General features: G+C 18.9%; 3 protein-coding genes across 3 annotated transcripts; all 3 read left to right on the top strand.

The window, feature by feature from the left end:
- Window positions 1–177: 177 nt before the first annotated feature.
- Window positions 178–1,168, top strand: PmUG01_00043500 (fam-l protein; the record flags this gene model as incomplete). Its single annotated transcript, XM_029003478.1, has 2 exons — window positions 178–264; window positions 392–1,168. 2 exons carry the CDS (start codon window positions 178–180, stop codon window positions 1,166–1,168), a joined length of 864 nt encoding a protein of 287 aa, XP_028858981.1.
- Window positions 1,169–10,709: 9,541 nt separating this feature from the next.
- On the top strand, window positions 10,710–11,667 carry PmUG01_00043400 (fam-l protein; the record flags this gene model as incomplete). The annotated part of the gene is made up of 2 exons (XM_029003467.1): window positions 10,710–10,796; window positions 10,921–11,667. The coding sequence occupies 2 exons, from the start codon at window positions 10,710–10,712 to the stop codon at window positions 11,665–11,667; spliced, it is 834 nt and encodes a 277-aa protein (XP_028858980.1).
- A 2,669-nt stretch (window positions 11,668–14,336) lies between these two features.
- PmUG01_00043300 (fam-m protein) lies at window positions 14,337–15,227 on the top strand (the record flags this gene model as incomplete). The annotated part of the gene is made up of 2 exons (XM_029003455.1): window positions 14,337–14,423; window positions 14,550–15,227. 2 exons carry the CDS (start codon window positions 14,337–14,339, stop codon window positions 15,225–15,227), a joined length of 765 nt encoding a protein of 254 aa, XP_028858979.1.
- Window positions 15,228–16,809: the final 1,582 nt, after the last annotated feature.

Genomic DNA, 16,809 nt, shown 5'->3' with positions numbered 1-16,809 from the left:
ATTTTTTGTGTTTGTTTTAAAATATATTCGAGTTATACGTGCTTTATTATATTTTTACGAAAATATATTTTTTAAAAATTAGAAAAACAAAAGTGGCATCATTTATAAAAGGAAGTATACCATATTATTGTAAATTTGTTCGTAACAGTATATAATGTAGTTCAAAAAATGTATATCATGAAACAAAACTTTAAGTCAATCTTATTTATTCAAAATTTTGCGTTCATTCTTTTAACGTGGATATGCCATCTTAACAATGACATCGTATGATGATATTATTTAAGTATATTTTTATTATTTATATTTTTTGTGTTTTATTTTCATTTACGCTGTTTTTTGCTGTGATATTCATTATTTGTTTATATAATAAATATTTATTCTGTGTTTTTAGGGGATGTTTAGCGGACGTACGAATGAGAAATACCAATTTCGCAGAAAAATAGATACGAGAAATTATCGATTACTAGCAAAACATAAACAGGATAATGATTTAATTATTACAGGGATAAAAGTAGATACTCCAGATAATGAAGTTCATAAAAGAAAAGATATATCTTATAATGAAAATGAGAAAACAGAACAAAAAAATTTATTAAGTAGATGTTCATCAAAAAATGAGGCTGTTAATAAAAATGCTATGAAAAATAAATCTTGTATATTTGAAACCAAAAAATATTCTAATATGGAAAAAAAAATATTCAAAGAACTTGATTACGAGAATTTTATTAAAAATAATAAGACTATTAGTGATAAGCTCTACAAAAAAATAATGTTTAAAAAATACGGATTACGGCTCTGTCTACCATTATTATTGTTTTCGTTATTATTAACATCACTTTTATTAGATTTATTTGTAGGTTGTGGTATTATAAATTGTTTGCACATGTTACTACACACAAATAATACTGATTGTTTATGGCATGCGTTAAACACAAAATTAAATACTATTTTAAATGAGAATTGGGCGAAAACAATAAAACCGTTTTTTACTGTTAAAAAATTAGAAGGTGGAGTACTTAAAGACAAGGTCTATGGAGCATTTGGTTTATTTGGTTATATAATATATTTCATACCTTTTATTATAATGGGTGTCACAATTATATCACGGATTATTTATTATCATAAAAGTGTTAAAAAATATGAAAAAATTAAGTTTAGGAAAAGGTAAAATGAGTAGTAAGCAATATGCTTCTTTTGAAAATAAGTCTTTAATAGTAAATAATATTTGTAATATATTTAGTGATTTCTTAATAAAAATGCACGAAATTGCTTAAATTTTATGAATATACATATGTGTGGTTTCATTTGTACATGACTAAAATAATTTCTTTGTTTATTTGTTTATTTGAAATTTTTATTATTTTTAAATTCGTATTATAGAGAATTTTTTTAGATTAATAAAATGTGTTTGTTACAATTTATATATATAAATAATTTATTTATATAGATTTTTATAAAAATAATATATATATATATTATAATTAATATTAATAGAACAGTTCATATAATTTTATAGAATTCTTGTAATAATTTACATATCATATAAAACGTGTTGCTTTCTAATTCATAAGCTATTGTAGTTAAAAATGATTAATTTTTTATGTTATTAAGAATCTTTATTTTTAATGTTAAATTAGAAAAATACGTGTATTGCTTTTTTTTTAAACGGAAGAATGTGAACATATTTTGTCGTGTTGATATGTATATATACATTTTTATTACTAAATATGAAATGTAATATACATTATTTAAAATATATTTTATGAAAAATATGTCATATGACATAATTATTGTAAAAACCATTTTAATGCAATTTTAGTATTTTTACATGACATAAATTTGATGATATAAATATATAGTTAAAAAAAATGTCCTTATTAAATGTTGATTATTTATATTTGTTAACGAGCTAATAGATTGTGTAACTTTACAATTAAAATGAAGATTTAGAATCATTCATTATTAAATTTAAATTTGATGTTAATTAAATTTTGTTAAAACGAATTAAGTAAATATTATGTTCAATATTTATAAATAAATAAAAGATATATGTTTTTTTATTTTTTACATTATTAAAATATTATCTAAATGAATTAAATATATAAATATATTAAAAGATATAATTTATAAATTCTGTTTTTTTTTTTATAATTGTAAAATTTTATATAAATATATATATATATATATATGTAAAAAGCTATATTGTCACTAATTATATAGAAAAAAAATATTTTCTTTTTGCAATCATATAATAATGTATAGATAATTTTTCATATATATTACCTATGTCTGATGTATACAAATATATTAAGTAATGAGTAACTCTTCTTTTAGGGATGTATTTAAAAATACATAATTTCTGTTGACAATTAACACTTCATTTATATTTATAACTCTCTTTTTTAAAATAAAATATAATTAAAAAAATTTTTTATTTCATCTTTAGATAATTTCATGGCACATAACCTAGTTTTTTTGGTTACAGAAGTTTTAATTAGTTCTATTTAAAAATTACTATGTGTTTTTCATATTATATTTAATGAAGTGGAATGTATACTATTTTAGAATAACAAGGTTTTACTTGTAATTTGCATAGCTAATATTAATATATTAAATTTACTTTCTTAGATTTCTAATAAAAATTATAATGTAATGTTAATATGTGTTCTAGTTATAATATTTACAGAAATTAAAAAGATATATTCAGTTATTGAAATAGCATGTGCATAAGTTTTTCTTTAAAAAAATATACTGAAGTGATAGGAAATTTGAAGTTTATATATATTAACAATCTTGAGTGATGATATTCAGGGGATTATTAATAATAATTATAATATAAAATATTTATTTGTATTTTTTTTTTACAATATCTAGTATTTCTATATGTTATTGAAATATTTTCTTCTGTATATATATGAATGTAAAATAATTGTATTTCGATAATATATATATATATTTCAGTTTTTTAATATTTTTAAATAATTCTCAAATATTTATATGTGCATTTTTATATCAAATATAAATCACATATGCACATATATTAGTAAAATGTTCTGTATATTCTTGATTCCCCGTTTTTATCTCAGTTTTGTACTTCTCCCTGTTACCCGCTTTTTTAGTTTAAAATTTGTTTGTATTTAATATTTGAAAAGTTAAAATTAAAAAATAAAATAGTATTAATTTTAATAGATTTACCTAGTGTAAAACTTTGTAAATTTAAGAAAAGGTAGAATTTACTTTCCCATATTGTGACAAAGTCACTGAAATGTTAATAAAATATATAACTGATATAATAACTGTTGTGATATATGTAATTTTAATTGTTTATTTTTTTTTATTTTCTACACGTAGTGTGCTTCATTTTATTGTAGTCACAAATATTAATGGAGTGTGTATATATAAATTTTAATAAAAATAATAAAAGGGGGTTGCGTGAATTAATATTGTGTAATTGTAAACATTAAAAATATGATGGAAATGAATAATACAATTTTTTTTTTAGTTTACATATATGTCTGTGAAGATCACTTATTCTTCGAGAAAGTAACTTAGAAAAAGGTAAGACTGCAGAAGAAGAGAAACCATATATAACAGGGATATGCAAAGGTGTTTCCGAGAGAACGAATATAAGAGAAATAAATAAAAGTAAAATCATATAAAATGGAATTAATTACGAAACAATATATGAATATATAATTGCTAATTTTTATATCACTTTTTGTTTCTTCCTTTTTATATGTTAAGATAGAATTTACAATAAGATTTTTCTAAAAACGAAGATGAATACACACATAAATGTTTAATGAAAAGGAGACAGAAAAAAAAGGAAGTGCAGTTGTATACAAGGTTTTTCTAATTTATTTTTCTTTCCTTTGTTTGCATGAAAAGGATAAAGACTGAGAAAACAAGCTTCTAAATATGTACTTGGAATTTGGGGATATAAGTATTGAAAAATTTGTTTTTCAAGAATTTGTATTTATATAACATTGTGCTATAGCGATTACATATATATGTGCTTACATATGTATATGTGTATGTCCATACACACATCCCATAATTTGATATATTATTTTACATATTTCATTATATGTACATTCCTATCTTACATAAATGCAAATATACTTTTATACGTAGTAGAGTACTTTGAATTATTCTTCCGCATAATTACAAAAATACATTTAATCACTTTCTCTTCCACAAAGTGCACATGAAAAAATTAAAATAGAAAAAATAAAATGCATTTTATATTGCACGTTTTATATATTTAGCCTTATGATATTTTTTGAGGAATTTCTTTTTGTGACATTGTTTTTCCTATATATACATACATTCTTTATATGTTGACTCCATCTGTAAAATATATTTATAGAGACTCTAATGTGTACTTAAACTTTTAAAAAAAAAATATAACTAATATTACATTATTCATCGAAAGGTAATATTGTGTACATAAATAAATGAAATGGTTTGTGTATACAATTGTGTGCATAATTGTGTGGGTGCATAAGATTGCATTATTCATGATTGAATGCTTATTTATACATATAGCACTTATGAATATGTATATTTTTTTTTGTACTGTCTTTCTTTGGATGTTTTAGCTTGTTTACATTTTTAAGTTGTAAACGTATGCATATACATATATATGTACATATAAATATTTGTATGTTGGAAATTTATTTAGGTGTTTTTTTTCACATTACCCCTTATGCTCTCCTGATGTACATGGACCCATGTAAGTGTTCATGAATATAAGATAGAATGAGACGAATGATAGAACTCTAATATATGACAAAGTAATATCACCACTGTATGATATTCATTAAAAAGTATATTTCTCTTAATGTAGTTAACAAAAGAAAGAATAAAGTATATAGATATTAAGGCAAACTAAACTTGTTGATTAAATTAATTAGTTGTATAGATAATTCGTTTAACAATAGTTCCATTATACATTACGTCACATTTGTAAATTTACATATGATTACTTTTATTAAAGATTCTAATAAAGGTTTTTAATTAGCATAATTGTTACAAGCATTCAGAAAGAACGAATAAAAAAGTAAAAATAGGAAAGGTACAAATTATTAGTTTGTTAGAGTTCTATGTAAACAATTTACGTATACACAAATGCATAGGGTGGTCTTACGAGTGGATACACGGGCTTATAATATGCATCACATATAAATACGTATATAAGGATGCACACATAATTAATAATAAAAAATATTGTACAAGCAAATTACTTATACATGTATGCATATAATGAATTTATTCATTTGATACTAAAAAAAAAAAAATTTTAACTATAGTTATTGTTTTTTTTTTTTTTTTTTTTTAAACATCTCATTAGTTTAATATAAATAAATTTATTGGTAATAATAAAAGATTAAGTATGTTTTGAAACAAAAAAATTAATTAGAATAAATTGATGTCAGAACGCTCTTGAGAAGAATGAAATACATATAGATATAAATTAGAATTATCCTTATTTCAGTGATTACATTATCAAATATATGTTTGCTCGAACATATCTCGGAGAATTTATAGTTGTAATAGTATTGTAGAAGAGGTATGTTCTACAATAAAAATTATTGCTGAATGAAACAATAAGAGATTAATAATTTCACTAAAAATATACATAAATTACATTAATTTATATATAAATAAAATATTGAAATTAAAAAAGTCATATTTGTCATTATTATTAGATCGTTAGTAATATTTCTAATTAGAAGAAACATAAATTATTTATATAAAAGAAATATTTGTGAAAAATTATTATTACAAATTACACTAAATCTACAAAAAGTCAATAAGAATTAAGGGACTAATATTAATATTAATACATATATATTAGAACTCATATATGTACATTTATAAAATGAATATTTTTATTTAATAATACCATTGATTAATGTTGTATACAATTACTAAGTAACTAATTAGTTATTTCAAATAAAAAGGTAATTATTTATTGATAATTCTTTCATTTTTATGAATGCACATAATTATTAAATTTAAATGGACGTTAATATAATTAATTAAAATAACATGCATAAAGTAATTAAAAAACAAAATACGAAAGCTGCTAAAAAATATCAACTGAATTAGTTACATGAAAGCTTAGAAAATAATAACTAAAAAAATGCTTATTATATTCATGTAATTTTTATAATTATATAATTTTCATAATAGGAAGTTTTAATTATTAAGTTATGTTATACTTTTTTACATCAATACAAATTTATAAATTTTGACAAGTTGTTATCCAAATGAAAGTATCATATAAATGCTTTAACCAAGTATTTTGACAAATATATATATATCTAAATATATAAATTTAAATAGTGCATATATTTACATGAACACGAAATAAAATAATAATTATGTAATTTTTCTATAATGCTCCAGAGTAATGTATATTATGTAGCATATGTAAATTTAAGAATATTTTATATTTATTTTTAATTAATTATGTTTAACCTGTTTACATACACAAATTAGCATCTATTATTATATAATAAACATAATATATTTTTCATATTTAATTTTTATAATTGTATACATTTATTTTATTAAACAAACATTATGAAACATAAGTAGTTTTGCTTTTATAGATATATTTCATTAAAAACCCAATTTAATTTATTTAAGTATGTCATATAGTAGTTTTAATATAATGTGTTATTTAAAGTAATATTTATTTATATGTCAACAAAATCTATGTACATTACAATATCGACCACAAAAGTGTTAAAAGTGAATATGATGCGTCGAAAGTTTTTTTAAATTTTATTATATGTTATAATATATATTATCTTTTTCTATTTATTAATTATATTATTTTCCGTTGTAAATTATTTTATTTGATATAATTTGTTTATTATAATTTTCCCTTTATTAATCATAATTACTAAAACATATTTCTTATTACATATAATTGTACATCATTCTTATGTTTTTTTAATATTACTATTTCTCTATATATTATAAAATAACACATATTTTAACCAAAAAAAAAAAAAAAATTATATTAATTAATATATTTAATAAATTTTATTTTAGTTATAATAAATAAAATACTTGTTTTTTAATTATATAGAAATTATTGTATTCTATTTATAATAATAATATACAATTGTATAAAAGTGCTAAATTGGATAAAGCTCTTTAAAATATTATAATTTTTTATTTGAATTAAATTCTAGAATATAGTTTTAAAATTATTCTGCTACAAATATTTTACATGTCGTATATATATGGTATATATTAGATTATAATTTTAGCTATAAAAAAAAACATTTTTTATGTTTCCTTTCCATCTTATGGATACTCTTTTATCTTATACAATAAATTGTATTTTTCGTTTGTAAAATAGTGTTTAAAAAGTACGATATGCATAAATAATTAAGCTCATTATATGGAATTCCTTTAAAAAAATAATAACTATATTCGTAATATATGCTAATATTCTCATTCTCAAAGAATATCTGATTTTTTTATGCTAATTATAAAATAAAATTTTTGTGTATCAGAAAGGCCATTTTATAATTTTTCTGAAAATTATTAATAACAAAAATTTAGATCCATTCTGTCATGTCATTAAAATATGTATGTTTTTTGATCATTCATTAAGAAAATTAGTTTTCTGAAATATTATTTTAACGCTTCTTTTTTTAATAATAAATTTATTGGAAATATATAAAAAAATATTTTTTAAATTATCTTAGTTTTTTATATCTTGTACACTATTCATGGAATTTTCTAATTTTTAAAAAAATAAAATAACTATGGAAATTACTGTACGCTTATGTTACTAACTTGTGAATATAATGTAGAATTTTTAACAAAATTGATATATTTTAAAAATAAATGAATCCATATTTAATGGAAAAAATTAATATTTTATATTAGTACAATTAGTCAGATTTATCTTTTTTAATTTGATGTTTCCATATTTAACTAGTGAGTTATAATAATTTAGCATAAGTTTTGCTTTATATTTTTGCTTCTGCATATTGTATGCTCAAATATACACCTGTAAGATAATTATTATTATGATTAAAGTACTTTATCATATTATAAATAATAAAAATATCTTCCTTTCATTGTAATATATCTTTTATAATCTTTTATACAATTAGAACAGTGGAAATTTATTATTAGTTACAATAACTGTTATAATATTTTCAGAAAATTAGAAAGGAAGAAATAATATATAATTAAAGATATATTACAAGATAATGCATATGATAATTCCTAATACAAAGAGGTAATGTTGAATTAAAAGATCATCGAAAGTATTAATGTAAAGATGATGATACTTCAAGAACTGCATCTAAAAAATTATTCATGAAATGCATATCCATTATATTTAAGACATATATAGTGAGAGATATATCTTTAATAAAAAACTATACAGAGCATTTATTCATATATATTATGGCACAAAATATGTGTGTATTACCAAGAAAAAAAGTTTAAAACTTTCAGAATATATGAGTAATATTTTAGAATTTACTATATTGAATACATTTTCTATCGTATTTTTATTATATTTTTATTTCTTATTTCATTAGGAAATTTGTAATATATATTAGGGTGACATGTTCTAACGAGATTATTTAATTCTCAATAAAGTGTTACAATTGTATGGTTATTAGTTACGTTTTATGCATTTTAATTTTTTATATACTATTAAAATTCTAAAATTTGTCGCTGAAGTAGAAAAAGATAAAATTAAAGCATATTTACAATTGATAGATAGTTTTAAGAAATACCTTTTTCCCTGTATCTAATAGATTTTTCCTCTATGCTTAATGATAATATGTTAACAAAAATTAACTGTCGTATATATATAAAATATTCTTTATGAAACGTTGATATTGTACAGGTGCATGTTTGCACAAAAAAGCAATAAGATATATGTTAAATAATATTAAGGGTTTTTATGTTTCTATATTTTTTTTTGTATTACAATTAATTATTCTTTACATATATATATATGTAATAATTCTTTCATGATTCATTAAAATGTGAAATTCAAATTGTTCAATAATCAGAATAAAGATATATACCTAATTTGCAAGCATTACATATGTAATTGTTTCATTGGGGTTTTTTATTATAATATACATGTGACATCTAAGCTATTATATTATATCGTAATCAATGTATTTTAACTCATCTAATAAAGTAATTTATATATTTAACCATTTATATTCTTCTTATTTTTTTAAAGGTTGTATGTTTTCATTTTTGATCCTATTAATAAATATATGTTATATTACTTTTAATTCTAATATATGATTACTTTTTTATTTAGTAAAATCAGAATTATTTTATTTTTTGTGTTAAGTTGTAATTTTTATTTAAATGCAAACATAACAAAACATCTTCATAAAAAGCTTATTTTGAAAATTATATATTTAATAAGTTATATGAAATAAGAATGTATTAATAAATTTCTAAATTTTTTTATAGTTCAAGTATTAAATTATAACTAAATAATGATATAATTCTCATTTAAAAATTAAATATTAATATAACATTATGAATTTGAGAATATATGAAACTTTATAATTAAATTAGGCCTTCTATTAAAAATTGTGATTTACTTTTTATCCTATATAATTACGGTATATAATACTTTAGTATAAGAATTGCTTAAATAAATATGATTTAATATATTAATAACAAAATATTATGTTCATGAATACATTTGACACAATTAAGCAAGTGAATTATTCTATCAGCATTTTGCTTATGTGAACATACTGTATACAACTACTACTCAATTTTTATTTACTATATTTCTTCTGAATATATATATTAGCTAAAAAAATATATCTATAATTTAATCTACGAATTTAACAATTTTACATATATAAATAATATTACAAAATATAACTAATTAAATATTATACCCTTCAAAAATGATATTACAAAAATAAAAGATCGGTATTTATGTACCTTTTCAATTTATTGTTTTTTACTAGATTAAGTGATACGTCATATATTTAATATTTTAAATATGTTGTATACCATAAATAAATGCATATTATTATGAAGTAAATGATGCCATTACTACTAATAATGAGAAAAAAAATTTATACAAAATATTATTTACTTATTTTATTATTACTATTATTTTATTGGTACAATAATAATATTTTTTAGAAATAAACAATTTTTCCGAAATATTATTTTCAGTATGTTAGAATTATTAGTAGGATAACATCATTTAAATAAGTGATATTTCTCCCAACATTTAGAGGAAACAATCATCTATATTCTCTACTTTCTACATTTTCTATATACTCAATATATATAAATATTATGAAAGCATATATATATATTTTTTAATAAAAATTGATAAAGAAATTATTTAATTACTTCACTGTATTAAATAAAAAATTCATATATTTTGAATATCTAATAATGAAATAAATTTGTATTATATTAATGAAAGTTATTGTTTTAAAAATTGCATTTTTATAAAAAATTTATAGTATATTTTTGCAGTCATTTTTTTTTGTTTCTGTTGTATAAGTAATTATAGTTATACAGTTTTTATTATTATATTTAGGGAAAATAAAAGAAGACAAATTAAACAAATAATAAAAGCGTTATTTATTATTAAAGGATATTTTATTATTGTCAAATGAACCCTTGTTGGATATATTTAAATATTAATAATCTATATAATGGAGAAAAAAATTAAGTCACTGTCATTTATTAAATTTGTTACGTTTGTCCTTTTAAGTTGGATATTTCATTTTCATATTTGTGTGGTTATAATAATTTTATATAGATATACATGTATTATTCATATTTTTAGAGTTTTATATTAATAATTGTTTTTTATTATGTTATTATTTATTTGATCATATAATAATTTTATTTTTGTTTTTTCAGAGTATGAATGAGAAATCTTTGAATGAATGCTACAATAATCGTAGAAAATTATATACAAGATATTATCGTTTATTGGCAAAATATAAGAAGATTAAGGATTCAAGTATTGTATGTTTAAAAGAAGATATACCAAATGGGAATAACGATAAAAAAGATATATATAGTAATAAAAAAAGGAACACAGAAACCATGAAACAATCAAATGGAAGTCCATTATATAATGTTAAAGGTCATAAACAATCTATGAAAAATAAAACCTGTATATTTGAAACAAAAAAATATTCCAATTTAGAAAAAAAAATATTCAAAGAACTTGATTATGAAGATTTTCTCAGAAATAACAGAACAATTAGCAATAAAGTTTACAAAAAAATAATACTTAAAAAGTACGGATTACGGCTTATTTTACCTGTATTATTCTTTTTATTATTATTAATACCCATTATATTAGATATATCTGAAAGTTTTGCACTTGTAGATGAGTTATACAAGGCATTGGGAAACTATCTTGGTAAAGGTTGGACAACTAATTTAAAAGAGTGGTTACGGAAATCCCCTTTATGGTGGTTGGGTAGTATAGGACAAAATACTCAAGGAGCTAAGAGGTCTTTCATTGTTATTCCTTTTTTTAGGAGTATAATTTATTTTTTACCTCTCTTTATATTGGGAGTTACAATTATATTACGAATTGTATATTACCATAAAAAAGTTAAAAAATATGAAAGAATTAAGTTCAAGCAAAGGTAAAATATGTCAAAGAGATAATGATTTTTTCCGTAAATAAATATTCAGTAAGAACTAATATATATAGTATATTTAATCATATGTAAAATAAATATATGAATAATGGCAAAAATTATATACATAAATGTGCATACAGAAGGACATTTTAATAAATCACTGCAAAAAAATATTTTCTTAGTTTTATTGTGGATTTTAATTTTTCGTGTTTTTTATTTTGTACTTTAAGATATATTTTCATCATGATAAATATTATGACTTCGTATGTATATATATGTATATACATATTTTAATAAATTATTATGAAAAGTATACGTTTGTGTGTTAAAATTAATACATAAAAGAACAATTTATATAATTTTATTAAAATTGTATGTTAAATTATATATATTTTATAAGAAATGGTGCTTTATATTTTTTATCTTTCTCCAGTATAAATTATTTTTTGTTTAAGGAATTAAAAAAAAGTTTTATTAATTTTAAATCATAAACAAAAGTGTCTTGTTATGAAATAATAAAAAGAAGGGAATATACTATGATGTCTTAATATATATATATATATTTTTCTTAAAAAAATATAGTAATTGCTATATAAAATAAATTGTGATAAATGATTTTTAGAACATTTACGGTAAATATCAAATTAGTAAACGTCTTTTTTTTATGCATTCTACAAATTTTTACTTAGAAACGTATAATAAAATGATAATTTTTTTCTTAATATATACTATTTATAATTATTTTCAAACTTTTGTGTATTATTTATATAGAACTCAACAAAAAAGAAAACAATAATTATTTTATAGTCGAACTTATTAGTAAGTCAGTGAAATTCTGGAATTTTTGTTAAATATATATTTACTGAAATATTTAATATAATTACAGAATTCACTTAATGAATTAATTATAATTATATATTAATAAATAATATGTTGATCTTTTTAATTTCTTACCATGGGTTTTTCATAATTATAGTCTACTAAAAATGTGTTTTATATTTATAAAAATAAAATAATTAACTAAATGTAATGAACGTATATATATTTATTTTTGAAATAATATAATTTTTTCTATGTTCATATATATATATACGTTCTATTTTGTGTGATTATCTATAAAAATACTAAGTAAATTTTTAATGTTATTTTTAAAATTCATAAAATTATATTTAGTTTGTAGTATGTATTAGTAACTTTTTCAAATTAATAATAATCATTTAAAAAAAAAAAATTTTAAATAAAAGAAAGAACTACATCTTTTATAGATGAGAAGTACGTATCCTTTTTTTTTTTTTTTTTGATTGATAACTATGAATAATGTATACTGAAAGAGGTACTCCGTTTTCTTTCTTTTCATAATGTTTATTTAAATATATATGTTGTACATCATAACCTATAAAATCATTTTTTATGTAATTTTCTTTTATAAAATTTAATTTTTTATAGATTCAAATGAAAATAATAATATAATATCAATACCGTTTTAGTTCTATCACAGTCAATTAAAAAAATACTATGTATTATATGAAATAACCTACGAATATTTATTTTTTTTTAAAGTGTCCCTAGAACTTGCTGAAAATAAGATTACATTATAAGGAATTACGGTATGTTGAAATTGAAAATATTGATTATCAAAATATTAATAAAAAATATATGTATAAATTCTTTTTTAATATTATATATTATTATAGTATGTAGAAATTATTTTGTGCATTAAAGTTATATATATGCTTTTTAATATATGGAATAATTTTATTTAAAAAAGTTTTTTTTTCGCATATTACCATCTCCTATTTATAAATATATAATTAATTAAAAAAAAAAAAAAAATAATTAGGTAGATGCATATAAATATTTTTCATTTAAAAAAATATTATATATAAAACAATTAAAAGTTGTAAAATTTATAAATTATAATACAAATATAAAAAATAATTTATTTTCCTATAGAATATATATTCCTTGATTGATCACTTAGTAGAATATATATTTAATTTTTTAAATATTTTATAGAACATAAAATATTATATATTCATATGGATTAAATGAAGAATCTCTTATAATTAGCATAATGTAAAATGTTATTTCTTTAATATATTATTACTATTATATTGTTATAAAAATATATATTATATTAGGAATAACGATTATTTCCAAAATATAATGTTAAAAATTCTAAATTTAATAGGAAAAATCATAACAATTAGTTATTATTAACTTATGCATATAAGAATGTATTATCTATATTCTCTAAGTTCTCTATTCTATATGAACGCAATATTTCGAAATATAATGAAATGGTGTATTTTTTTTTTTTTTCTATTTTGTTTTGGTATGAAATAATTAAAACATTATTTAATTAGTGTACCAATATAAAAAATTAGATTATGTATTTTTAATGCTTATGAATAAATTGAAATTATTTTATAATAAAGAGGATTGGTTTTTATTTTAGGTAATATTATAATAATAATTAATATATATTTTTAATGTTATTTTGCTTTGTATATATAGTATAATTTAATATTGTTACACGTAATTTACTAAATATTTATGAAAGAATAATAAAAGTAAATTTTAAAATAAATACAAAATCTTATATCACTCATAGTATATTCTATTGTTATTAACATATTTTTTATTTAATATATTAAAATATTAAGTATCTATATAATGGAACATAAAATTAAGTCAACCATGTTCATTAAAATTTCTGTATTAATCATCTTAAATTTGATATATCATTTTAACATGGATGAGGTATGATAATACTATTTAAGCATATATGCTTATTAATAATTTCCAAGTATCATTTTTATAAATATTAATTTTTTGAGTGAAATGATTTATGCCTTTTAATAATTATTTTTTACTATGGTCTTTTAGAGAGTATTTAATAGATCTATGGATGAAAGATACGAACTTGATAGAAGATTAGATACAAAAAATTATAGAATACTAGCAAAATGTATAGAGAACAACGATTCATATACTTTAGGGTTAAAAAAGGATTTGCCAAAAAATGCAGAATACGAAAAAAAAGATATATCTAAAAATGAGAAACTGGACGAAAAAACAAACAAACAATTAAATAGAAGTTTATTAAATAAGGCACAATATTATACAGAAGTTACAGATTATAATAAAGGAATGTTTGATGGAAAACATTTCCATTTTGAAAAAAAATGGGTTAAAAAAAAAGATTATGATCATTATCTTGAAAGAAACAGGAGAATTTGTGATATATCTTTAAAAAAAATAAAATTTAGAAAATATGGAATTGGGATTTCTATGTTACTTATTTTTCTCTTGCTGGGAATAGGAATACCCGTATTACCAAAACTGGAATCTTTGAAGAATGCATGGGACAGTATTATAGAAGGTACAACATGGAATACTTTTAAACAATTTATAGATTCATTGATAAAGGGAAAAGAATACTATATTTTTATAGCATTATTTAGCGTGCTTATGATTATGTTATCTATTATGATTATAATAAGTACTTACAAGATCTTAAGAAATAACGAAAAATATAATAAAATTAAGTTAATAAATGAGTAAAATGAATAATAAGGAATATATATGTTTATGTAATGAAACATTTAATATGAAAAATAAATGTAATATTTTATGTGATGTTCTTAATTAGAATATATATAATTTCTAAAATATTATAAATGCACGCTTGTATAAATGGTGTTTTAGAAACATAACATGGGAAATATATTTTCTTTGTTTTTTTTTGAATTTAAATGTTTTAATGATTTTGTACCTAAACAGAGATTATGATTTTATCTTAATAAATATTATGGAATAATGTATTTATTTATATATTTAAATATATTTCTATAAAAAATATGTGATTATGCTTGAAAATTAACATATTATAGTACAATATAGATAATTATTTAGAATTATATAAATTTATATTTGCGATAAAATGTTTTTCTTTCTATATTATAAATAGCAAACTAAAATTATTATTTTTTCTGGTAAATAAGAAAATGTATTATTTTAAAATTAGCAAGAAATGTCTCCTATATTGTAATAAAAGATAGTCATGATATTTCGTTGCATTGATATGTATACGTATATTGTTTTAGTTAATAAGGAACCTAATATATATTATAAATAATATATTTTAAGTGAAATACGTTATAAAATATATTAATTGTAAAAATTATTTTAATAAACTTTTAGTCTTTCTTCTATCGTAAAAAAGCAAAATTATAGATATATTATAAAGTAATATCCCTTTAATTAGGATCCCCAATTTAGGATTTATGGATTATATTTTAATTTCATTTATATTCTTATTTTATTTTATAAGTTTATAAATATTATTAAATATACAATCAATTATTATTTAAAAAGAAAAAAATATACTTCATAGTTTTAAGAAAATAAAATATTTTTTTACATATAAACTTAAAAAAAAGTTAAAAGAAATAAATTTAGAATTATAAAAACATTTTTCTAATTGTTAATGTTTTCTTGTTTAAATATTATATCTTTAATATATAAGTGAAAGCAACCTTTGCAGCACTAAAATTATTTCTTTATAAAAATTAAATTAAGTATATATCGAATTTTTAGAACTAAGTAAATAACTTTTATAGATTAATTCTGGTTAAAATATATTAAGTCGATAGTAAATAAATGATGTTGTAAGATAATATTACTTTATTACTTTTATATTTTATTTTTGTTATGTGTCACAGTATGTATTTGACAATGTATGTAAATATATATTTTAATAAATAATTACTGTTTAAATAAAAACAATAATTAACAATTATAACAGACTAAATTTTGCTTTTATTTTAATTAGATGTATGCATCATGTTCTCCGAACTTTGTTTTTACTAAATCTATGCTTACTGTAAAGAAATAATAATTAAAAATAAAATTTTTACCTCATTATCATTAAAATTATTTCATTTATCCTTTCTATATTAATATTTCATTGTTTGAATAATTTTCTATAATTTCAATATTACATGTATTTTTTTTTATTATTTTGAACTAAATATTAAGTATAGCGCAAAATATATTATATATTGTGAATAACTAAAATTCATATTTATAGTAAAATCCAAAGACATATGTAACTATGTACAATAAAAAAATGAGTGAGTACATG

Source organism: Plasmodium malariae (genome assembly GCF_900090045.1).
Source record: "Plasmodium malariae genome assembly, contig: PmUG01_00_22, whole genome shotgun sequence".
Taxonomy (NCBI): domain Eukaryota; phylum Apicomplexa; class Aconoidasida; order Haemosporida; family Plasmodiidae; genus Plasmodium; species Plasmodium malariae.
The sequence above is the reverse complement of the archived record's forward strand: the minus strand, read 5'-3'. Positions and strand labels throughout refer to the sequence as shown.